General features: G+C 43.6%; 1 protein-coding gene across 1 annotated transcript in view; it reads right to left on the bottom strand.

Annotated features, from left to right (window-relative positions):
* Window positions 1-2,374: 2,374 nt before the first annotated feature.
* LOC119394704 (uncharacterized) overlaps window positions 2,375-11,710 on the bottom strand; it is a 44,249-nt gene continuing 34,913 nt past the window's right edge. The window contains exons 3-4 of the mRNA XM_037662016.2: window positions 5,272-5,297; window positions 2,375-4,255 (exon numbers count right to left, since the gene is read on the bottom strand). Of these exons, the coding sequence (XP_037517944.1) occupies window positions 3,182-4,255; window positions 5,272-5,297 (1,100 nt within the window). The 3' untranslated portion in view covers window positions 2,375-3,181. The remainder of the gene's footprint in view (window positions 4,256-5,271; window positions 5,298-11,710) is intronic.

The following is an 11,710-nucleotide window of genomic DNA, read 5'->3' as shown; positions in this document are numbered from 1 at the left end:
TCTTCTGGCCTAATAGAGCCTTCAGTTGTTAGTTAGCGCTGGTGTTGTTCCCTCCCTCTGTGTCCCTGTCTTTTTTATGCGCTAAAAGCTTCGCAACATGAATTTGTACCAACTAGCTCGACTTTCGGTTTTACTAATAGCCGTTTTCCGCGTGCTTGCGGTTAAATGAAGCCTTATTATACGATTACAGAACACTTGTTTTGCTGTAATCGCAGTATATGCGTTTATTTTAGCACTCTATGCATGCGTTTATCCAGTCTATGCGTTTATCCGAGCCAAGTCGATTCATCAAAAAGAGACAATAAATGCGCGCCTTCACAGCGCAGCACATGTGAGACATCTTAACAACAAAACAGCGGCACGGTACGACCAGCGCGGAGGGCCGCATGGCATAGCGCATGAGTTGAAACAGACGAAATCGAAGGTGGCGCCGCAAGCAGCGCCACCGGGTGTCTTTTTGGACGCGTGAGAAACAAAAAGCAAAAGAATACCCTCTGGCGCAACCGAAAGCTGCCTCAAGTGCGTAAAATACATTTTCAACTTATACATGTTTGTTTTTCAGCAAAATGAGTCTACCTGCGAGGATTTCTTGTCCTACCAGTAGATTGAACCACATCGCCGTTGGGTGACGCTAGCGGTCATTCTTTCACGATTTTCAGCACCAAATTAAAAATATAATTCCTTTTTTATGGGACAAAAGCATGCTCGTTGCCGCCGATATGACGAACGATCTTCTCATTTTCACCACAATCAGAAAAATTTTTCCGAGCGGTAGACAGTCCCTTTAAAAATGTATTAACTGCGACCAATTTTGTTTCATTTGAAAGAAATGTCTGTTATTATTTCAAGTGTTTTGTATTTCTTGCTCATGGTATATCACGTTCATTCGGGAACAACTTATTGGGGTTGCTCTACATAGCTGCTTAACATGACAGCTCTTTATACACTTCGCTGATATCGGTTTTTGCTTGTCGCTTTTGTAATTGGGTGGAGTTCGCTGCGCCGCTTGCCGACAAGCTAGCGGGTTGCCATCTAATCACAAGAACTTCGACAAGAAGCTTCCGCCCATAGGTGCAAATACCGCTGTGGAGTTCTACCTTGCCCGCAATGTACCACGGTTTTCGCTATACCCGATCACATCAGCAAAACGTTAGTAGCGACATTCTTTGCGACGCATCGCGTTTACGTAGAGGACATAAAACTGCAATGACTTTTATATTCTACATATCTGCTGGCGTAAAGCTTTCGTTAGCGACGTACTCAGTAATGAGCGATCCTTTAACGATTTTTCGGCAATGAGAAGACATCTGCAGCGCAGAAAACATGTCAGAAGTATTCTATAGTTGCACAAAGCGCTGCAGGACACTGCCGCTATTCACACTATAATGACATTTAGAGCTCCGATTACTTGGTGATCAGTGAAGGCTAAAATAGAAAAAAACAAAAGTAACTAAGTGAAATAGAATAATTGTTGTGTTTTACGACCCAGAACCACGATATGATTATGAGGGACGCCGAAGTGGAGGGCTCCGGAAATTTTGATCACGTGGTGTTCTAAAACTGAATTATAAGCACATGGGCATCGAAATACGGCCGCCGCGACCTACGGGTCAGCATTCAAGCACCACAACCACCACCGCGGCGGGTAACCCCTATTAGCTATGACAATTAGGCATTTAAGGTAACACCATAGAAAATGCTGAGCTTATGCAAAATGGCACTCTCATTAAATAAACGGAGCATTTTGTATAACAATGATTCTCCAATCAATTTGCTAACATCTTTGAGATGTCTCCTATTATTTTCATTGTTATCATGAAAACTCAATTTCGCTATTTTACTAAACAGTAAGCAGAATTTTTTGTTACTGTACACTAAATGCACGCGCAGGTTATTATATATTGTTCTCAACATCGCCTCTACATAATAGTAAACTTAAGTGGAATATAAGTCTGTAAACAGTAGCAGGAATGATGCAGACAGCTAAACGTAAGAATAAAGCAAACAGCTCACCTTGTCAGCACGTTAAAAAAGTATTGCCATAAGCAGACCCCAAAAAAGCAATACAGATACGTAATGTATGGGATGGAAAAGGACAGCTTAGAAAGAACTTGTGCTAACAATCAAATTATGATCTTGAAAACTCATTGAATAAAAGAAAAGGAGACGTACGCCAAGATAGCTTCTGTTAAGTGAATGCTCGTTATGTTAGATCCAGCATCGGTACCGGTGGTGCCATAGCTGTTAGAATCGTATTTGCACGTAAGTCAGTCTTACTGCATGTAAGTCAAACTCTAAAGAATTTGCGGGTCCAGTTGACCGTTGAACTTAAAAGGAAGAAAACAAGAGAAATGAAAAAAAAAAACATTTTATTTGAATTTCTCGCTTTGCAGGCTGCGTGATCCGCCATACCTAAATACATTTCCGAAGTTCCTTGAAAGCAAGACTTACGTAGGGAAGACGTTATTCAGAGATCTAAGGCAGCGAGATAACACTGAACATTCGCTAGGGAGATGGGAGTTAAATACAAGGCAGCCGTGTCAGCTAATTGATGATCCATATTGAGAGTGAACAAAGCAAACTCTGCGCGGGAAGGAAGCGGAAACGCCACCAATGCTTGTTCTCGTGTCGCCTTCACGATGTTCACAGTCACCAATATAAAGTACCACCTCTGAACGTCTATAGTCGGTTACAGCTTAAGAATAACTAGAAGCTCCGCCCCCACATCTGTAGCGTGCCTGCCATTCATGTTTGTATGACAGTCGTGTAGGTGGTTTCCGTTCTAACCGTACGAACTTTTTCGCTGATAATTTAAATACTACGCATACTAAGGATAAAAAAGTTTGTCGTCCGTACGTGAAATATTAGGTTTGGCTAACCATCGATTCAGAATTCTTTCCTAAAATTTGGCAGAAAGTTCAAGTTTTCGACCGAAAAGCAGTGACGCGAAAATGCGTCTGTACGGTAAAATCACCTGCCTGAATTACACAAAAGACGCTTGACGTCACGAAAATAAACAAATGCGATTGGATAAGGAACATATGCAAGTGCTCTCTGGTTGAGACAGCGACGGCTGTGGGCGGAGCTTAGATTTGTTATTAGGTTGCAACCGAATATAGACTGTTTGTGACAGTGCATTTAAAAACTAGCTATTCCTATTAAAATAGAAACGAAGCGTTCTTCATAACACTGGCGTCTCAATAACTAAATCCGCCGACGTATCTACGGGCCGGCAGTAGCATAAATGGACGCTGAATAACAGTCGATGACACTTGTACTCGAGGCGCTTCATGGCGTGCCACACTTCGTTCATCTCTGCGGGCGTCACGTGGTGACCATAGATGGCCTTCTTGTACTCGCACAGAGTGGACAGCTTGAGGTTGTACGTTCCCACCAGGTTAACCCTCGCGACGCCCGCTCTTTCCGCGCACATACCGGTCAGATAGCTGTCCTCTACGCGGAAGAACGGAACCTGTCCCGTGGCCCTGTACAGGAGATTGACGACGCGGCCACCGACGACGTACATGCCCCCCGTGATGTAGTCCGGAAACATGTCCCTGGGGAAGTCCTCGGTCGAGAGGTACCACTTGTGACCGGACTCGCGGTAGGGTCGGTCCCGGTGCCTCAGTTCGCCGTATATCGTGTCCTCCGCTTGACCGTGCATGACCCGATAGAAGTTGGCCAGGTTCGGGAAGCAGTCGTCGTCGATTTTAACCACGAAGCGGGCCTGAGGGCAATTGTGCGACGCCCATCGAAGCATCATCACCGTCTTCAGGGTCAGGTTGCGGTACGCGTCTACAAAATCCTCTTGCACGATGTCCCCGTACTGCTGGGACTCAAACTCCAAGGCACTCTGCAACCTGGCGTTGCTGGGCTTGCCAAAGAGAAAAAGGACCTTGTTTCCAGAATACTTCTTGGCGTCGTTTGCCCAGGTTCGTCGAATGGCGCTTCGGGCTTCGACGTTCTGAGGGGCTGAATAGACCATAAAAAGGAAGTCGATTGGTTGATCTAGCGGACACACATCCTGAGGATTTATAAGATAGCGATGGGGCTTGTTGTACAACCTTTCGACCGGTATACTTTTCTTGGCGATGTCAGGGTCTTGGAACCACCTGAGAGGCGTCTCAGCAAAAATGGCGCTGATCACAGGCGCGAAGAGGCGTAGAAAGAAGTAGGCAAGAAGCGTAAGCAGTGTTCCGCCGGCAACAATCTTGAGGCGACACTGGAACCATGTTGACGGCCGCAGCGGGAAGACCTGCAAAAATATTATGAAATAAACGTTTGTGCTCCGAAGTCAAATGGTCATGCCTTACTAAAATCTTGAATTGTTTACATTACACGATACCTAATTTATCTCTCTATATGCCATTGTTTAAACCAACCTAACTGCCTTTTCTTGCTCTCTTTCTCTCTCTCTCTCTTTCTTTCTCTACCTGTCCCACCTATGTCCTCTTTCACCACAAATAAATAAGCAAGCGAATAAATCCATCATAAGACAGCCTAGCGCTTGCAATTAATATAACTGAACCAAGGGTTATGTAGCCCGACGGAGTCCCAGTGATGTTTAGCATCAAGTCTAAGTACTGCACGAGCGGAAGAAAAACAAAGAGTATGTGCGATGATGAGGAGTTAAAAAGCGGCAAGATCAAATAATGACACTACCTTGAAAACTTTTTTACCTAGAGAGGACTTTAGTTGGGCCACAGCGTCCTTATTCCGGTTACGTTCACCCTCCACCTACGGTGTAACTTCCTTCTGTTCGCGCTATACTTCTCATTACATATGTCTCTTCCAGTCAGGTTGATTTAAACAGCTAGTAGACGCAATTATTTAGTGCAGGTCAATTTGTACGCAACAGTGAGGACACGAAGAGGAGCTTCTAGGAGGCTCTAGTAATATCTAAAGTCGTAAAAGACTGCTAGTAACTATAGACCATTTTTGCATGTACAGTCATGGGCAAATGAAGCGCGAACCAGGAATTGAAAAAGTAGAATAGGTTTCGCGTGCGAAAGGTCGAATGCACTATCTCGTACCGCTAATGAAGATGCATTATGCCTCTAGTTAAGTGTGCACGCCGAAATCACCCTGAATTTATGCGTGCCGGCGGAAACAATATGAAAAGAACGCGTTTCAGTTAAGCCTAACTTGTCTATGGCAGTGCATGAACGCCGTTTATTTAGCACCCATCACAAAAGGGGAAAACGAATGAAGGAAATAAACTGGCATTGATCTTTCTTGACTATCACGACTTACTCTCACCATAACACTTACCTCATTTTTCATAAGGAATCTCCCGTCTATACGCCAATATAAGCGTGAGACATAACGTCAGTCACCAAAGGTATCCCTTCGGTCTAATATTGAACAAATGCAGACAGAACAAGAGGAGTGAAAGACATCGTTTTTGTTTAAACAACTGGCTTAAAATTGTGTCGTAGCAATGAGGAAACTGTTGATTCTGTCTGATAAGCCCTTCTACTGCTAGCAAGATGTAAATATCATAATTATGATGTAATGAGACAACCTTTTCAGCTAGGCATACTTGCATATCAGCCTGAAAAAATTTAACTTCTCTCTGGCACTACTTCTCCTTCGAACGCAACGGCAAGAACTAAGACCAATTCACCGTAATGGCAAAAAATAAATGACTGAAAAAGACGTCTTTGCAGAACCAACTCAAAGCACGGACTTGAAAGAGGGAAGTTTTTGATGATGTTTTATTCTCTTGTTTGTTGAAGACCACCTAAATGGCGCATAAAGGTTTAAACACCACCATTGTTATGTGCTGTAGGAATAGTGTTCAAAATCAGTAACACACACACACACACACACACACACACACACACACACACACACACACACACACACACACACACACATTTATATACATACATATATATATATATATATATATATATATATATATATATATATATATATATATATATATATATGAAGATAGATAGATAGATAGATAGATAGATAGATAGATAGATAGATAGATAGATAGATAGATAGATAGATAGATAGATAGATAGATAGATAGTCGTGAGCCGTGATATTGTTATAAAAGCCCATACAGCAAAATACAAACCGAAATGTAACGGATTACTAAAAAGAGACTAAGAGCCATCGCTTTAAAGGTTTACAGTTCAGCAGTCAACGTTCGTGGAGTAATGTTTTACATTACCTCCAGGCGCATAACGCACTATTTGCAAAACAATAATCGTCACTACAAACGTTGCTATCGAAACATGCCGTAAACTCACCCTGTATAGAAGTCGAAATTTCATGTTCACTGCAGCTGTTTAAACGTAACCAGAGCGTACTTCTACGTGTTCAGTTTAAGCGCAATAAAGAACAGCCGTTGAGTGGGTTAGTTTTATCGCCACCACATCTCCCACCGCTCTGAGGTTTTGTACTAAATGATGCGGCAGCAACTTCGGCGCGTGTGCTGTGAGTTTGCTGGGTGAAAGTGAGTGAATTTTGTGCGCTTGTTTTCAAGTTCGCGTAACCTTGGCTTTGGCCAATGAGAGAGCGCCGCCGTCGCGACGCGCGTTCGTACCACCTTTTCATTTTTTTCGCTTTTTTAACAGCCTGTGCCAGCTTGCGGAAGTATCGTATATGTAGGCGCGTGTAAGCGCACCGTCCGGAGTATTAAATAAAAATTATGCTAACTCTTGTCTGCTTGATAAAAACGAGTTTTTATCCAGAGGCTGTGATGATGACATCGTTCTATTCCATCAAGTCGCCTATTCATCCACTTGCCCTTACGTTTTAAGAGAGAGAGAGAAACCTTTATTTTGCATAAATATTGCTGCGAGTAAACGCAGTCTACTTATGACAATCACTTGTGAAACAGTTCGCTTACCGACTAACCGATTCTTGGCGATAACAGTCACAGACAGCGCGTTTTATTACGCGAAAAAGAATGTTAGCGTAGCTCCTCTCTCTCCTCTCTCCTCCACCCAATTGTTCTCCTGCAATTTGCGAAGGGTGGTTGGTGATAAATAGGGGATGTGTCCTGTGCTTCAGTAGATTCGCGCACTACCAGCACCAGCTAACACTGGCTGGTGATGGCTAAATGATGGATAACGTTGGCTAAGTATATGCTATAATAAAGCTGCTAATGTTGCGTAGTGTTGAATTAAAGAGGCCCTGCAACACCTTTAAGAGCGGTATATACGCTCGGCTTACCCACGTCTAGCGTTCGCCAAAAACTATCATCATCATGGCAGCGCGTGCTTTCTTCGTCCTCTCCTCCATCTTGTTCCTCGCTCCCCGAACACGTGCGCCTGGATCGCGCTTCGGCGCTGCGTCGATTTGTCAGGCGTGGTATGCAATAACTTGGATGGGCGAGAGAAAGAGTACAGAGAGAGAGAGAGAGAGAAAGAGAGAGAGATATAGGCAGAAATAGAAAGAGAGAAATAGAGAGAAAGAAAAAAGACGAAACGAGAAATAGAAAGAGAGAGAGAAAGAAGCAAGAAGAAAGACAACATGACGTAAAATCACGTAACACTAGTCACGTGACATGTTATAGCTAAAATCACGTAACACTAGTTGCGTGACATATGTTCGCGCGAAAATCACGTAACACGAGTTACGTGATATTTTCCTGCCGAAATGACTTAACGCTAATCAGGCCACGTAAAATCACGTACCACTAGTAACGTGAAATGTTCCCGCAAAGATCGCGCAACACTAGTCACGTGACATGTTCCCGCAAAAATCTCGTAACGCTAATCACGAGACATGCGCCCGGAAAAAAAATCGCGTAACATTTCTCACGTGACACGTTCACGTGAAACCCACGTCGTTTAAGTGGGGCAGAGACACGGGCTTGGGAAGGGCATCTTCTTCCTCGGGAGTCCGAACATTAGCTCCGCTGTTGGTTCCAGCCTTGCACCACTAGTGGGAACTGCGCCAATTTTTTTTTCAGCATGGTCAGAAAACGCTGCCGATCGGTGACCTAAGCTCCTGAGAAAATGTGAGCCACACATTGTAGCGCAGCACGTGGCCTGGAATTTACTATTAATTCTCAAAGTCATCTAGAAATCACTCGCTGTTATCTCGGCATAGGATGTCATAAATGCAAATGACCACGCCGTAAACACAAAGTCTACGGCCATTGGCTGATTTGAGCATCGTGAGCTGCATAGTTACCACGGCTGTTTCGGGATGCCGCGACTTGCCCGCGCACTTTACGAAGCCTACATGCGCACCTCCGTGCCTCCGACAGAGGCACGGAGGCGCGCTCATGTAGGCACCCTAGCGCGCTTGCTCGCGAAGCCGTGCGTTAGAAGAAAAAAAAAATGAAAGGAAGTACTCAAGGTGGTGACCCGCGCTGACGGACTGACATATGCCTTCTTGTCCACTTGTCATCCCCCTCCCTGCGTAGCTTTCAGCGTGCTCGTGGTACGAAAGGAGAGGGAAAGTGCTTAAAGCGTGCGACGAACCCCTGTAACTCCGCTCGTACTGGACATTTTCTAAAAATTTTTTGCGGCAGTCGGTTCGTGAGGCAATAAATTCCATTGAAGTAAGCAGCGCGAAAAACAAGACGACGCGCACAGGGAGGAATGACAAGAACAAGCTCTGACTTTCAACTAAGCTTCTTTATTCAGAAGTAAAACAAATGTACAACACACCGCCTATATACGGTGCATGCGCAAAGGACATTTTTAGACCCTTTCTTTCCTCTCTCTCACTCAAAAACCAAGGCACACTTATACCAACTGGCCCAGCTAACTGCACTTCTGCAATAAACTCTTCTGATGAAGCCATTCGATTATACTTGGAAAAGTGTTGAAAGGCCCCTTTAATATCTCCTTCAGTGGCGGTGCGTACGCATAAACTATACGCGTGTTTCTTCAACTGGCTTGGAACGCGACGTGACGTTCGCACATTCTTCCTGAGTGGACAACTAGTGCTGACTTAACTTCCTCGTGCTACGAATTACCGCAGAGGATCACTTTGTTAAAGACACTGCCGTGTTCGACGGGTACTTCGACATTCCGCGTTTAGGAAGCTGCGCCAAAGCTATAATTTTTGTTTTCACGGAACGGGTACACCTGATAAAAATTTGCCCAAGTAGTTCTAGCCTGATATTTGAATATTTTTGAACAGAAATAGAACAGGAGTGAATTCTGAATAAACAGATATTTATTTACATCCCAGTTATAATTAATTGCAGAAATATTTACAAATACACGTATTACCACCTTCTATTTCTTGCAATAGAACATCCCATGCCTTGTGCAAGCGTGTGTTTAAGAAATTTTAAGAAAATTCTAAAAGAAAATCATTAAAATATTAAAAAATCTATAAGACTTAATTTTGATCACCCGTATATATTCGTGGAAGCTGTAAGAGACTTGGAGGCTAGTAAGACATCTCCGTTTCTAAAATGCGCAAAGAGGTGCACCGGTGCTCTTTATCTATTTTTACTGCGCTGCTGAAGAAAACATCTTGCTAAATGAGTAGGCGTAACAAAGGTCGATTTTTACAGCCCACCTCGAACTCTGAACGTCATGAGGCATTACTGTTGGTTCCAGCTGCAGTTTCGTACAATCGCATTGTGAGCCATTTAACGGAAGCATGTGCTTAAATTCGCATTAAAGTGATAACTCACTGCGCGATCATATCGGCGAGAGACAGTCGGGTCTCAGTTCTTTTAAATGAATTAATTAGCACGCTGGCTCAGTGGTTATCGCATTGAGCTGCTCAAGTTAGGTTGCCAGCAGCCATGGTCACTCTTCAAAGAGTGGCGAAATGCAAGAACTCTCATGTTTCGATCGTGATATAGATTTATGCTGATAGCTCAAGCGGGCAAAATATTTGGAACGCGTTTCACGGAGTTACTCGAAGCGATACTGTTTCTTATGGACGTTAAAAACAGCTATGAATGAAATAACTGGAAAAAATTCTAGTGACGCGGGTGAAGTACAGGAAATGACGTGTATGCAAAGCGCTGCTGCTACACTGCAAGTTTAACATAAATATGCGTCACCCACCTGCGTATGTTCTCATGGTCATGACCTCATAACTCTTTTGACCTTTCTTTGTTGGAGAGAGATTTGAGTGGCATAGCGTCATGTGGCTGCCGCTTCCTGCACGCGCAGGATGTCAGATCTGAAATTAGCCTTGAAACGATGAACTCAAACAGCCGCATATACTTAGCCAAAACCTCTGCTAGTCATAACGTTTTTTTTTTAGCTGGCGCCAATGTTCGGGCATCGGCCTGGGTCATAGCGCATGTTTGCACGACTTAATGCAAATGTTAAGCGAGAGAAATGTTTGTTTCTCCTGAAACTAATAAATTTTAGCATTAGAATCAGGGTGTCGGAACGGAGCGAAAACCAAAAACGAAAAACGAAAAAAAAAACGAAATTTTTGACCGGATCGAAAACGTAACCAAAACTTTATATATTATTTCGTTCCGGAGTGAAACCGAAATTTTTTAAATCGTTTTTTGCTTCACGAGTTGGAAATCCGGAACAAATGAGGTCATGCCACTTGAGCAATTACGCAGATCTCGTAGTACAGCATTAGCGCGTACCTCAGGCAGGAATTCCAAAGCGATGATATGTTGAAATTGTGCTAAAAACAAAAACAATGACAAGCATGGAGAAATGTTTATATTAACGCAAGTGGACTTTTGCGTGCCTGTCACGCAGGCCAGCGTGGAGAGGGCATGGTCGGCACCAAAATTTGTTACAGCGAAAGCTGTTATGAGATCACAAGAGCCGATGTTGGCCCCATAGTTGTCCGCCGCCGCTGGTCTTCGTAACTGCTATCACGTGAGATAGGAAAAAATGAAATGAGAAACAAATTTCTACTATCGGATGGGATTTTAACCTGTGCCCTGTGCGTGGCAGTCGAGTATTCCACCACAGTGTCACGCAGGTGCTTGTAACTTCTCCCCAAAAATACTCTATACAGGCGTCATGTCGGCCAAGGAATCGTGATATGTTATATAGCGTGACAGAAGAGTAAAATAGCAACCTGGCGTCACACAAATCGAATTGTTCAAGGAGTCAGTCGTCGAATGCTTTCAACCCGTTAGAAAGGTACGACGATTCTCCGAAGGATGAGGAAAAATGGCATAGTGGGTGCTTCGCTACTACAGAAAAATTATGATGATTTATGGCTTAGTGGGTACGTTGCATGCGTACTTGTATTAGTTTCCCCATTAGAGTATAGAACGGGCTCTTAAAAGGCCGCTGTTCCAGCTTACGCTGTTACTGTGCTGCGTGTTCCGCGCAGGCCTGGCGAATTTTTTTATCAGATCAGCGGTCTCGCACAGAGAGTGCACTCAATGACGTGCTGCTTTTGAGATCGTGCTCACTCCCTTTACACAAAGCATTGAGCCCGCTAAAAAAAGTCGTAATTGACTTCTGAGAAAATAAACTTTGAAGGGTATTGTACTGGTTTGCGCTAGTTGGCAGGAATTCGTGGTACAGTTTCTTCCACTTTTCTGAAGAACGTGGAAAGAACGTGTTTTACCCCTGTCCCACTTTCTTAATTAGGAGGAAGGCAAGTAACTGTATCACAAGTCCAATGTTTTTTTTATGATTACATTAACTTCAAATTTCTACATAAAAAATCGTTACGAACCGTTACGGAACATTTTTTTTTCGTTGCGGAAGAAAAACGGGACGGAAATTATTGCGGTGGAACGAAAATAAAACCGAAACGACAAACATTTCGTTCC

Source organism: Rhipicephalus sanguineus, chromosome 5 (assembly GCF_013339695.2).
Source record: "Rhipicephalus sanguineus isolate Rsan-2018 chromosome 5, BIME_Rsan_1.4, whole genome shotgun sequence".
NCBI lineage: Eukaryota > Metazoa > Arthropoda > Arachnida > Ixodida > Ixodidae > Rhipicephalus > Rhipicephalus sanguineus.
The sequence above is the reverse complement of the archived record's forward strand: the minus strand, read 5'-3'. Positions and strand labels throughout refer to the sequence as shown.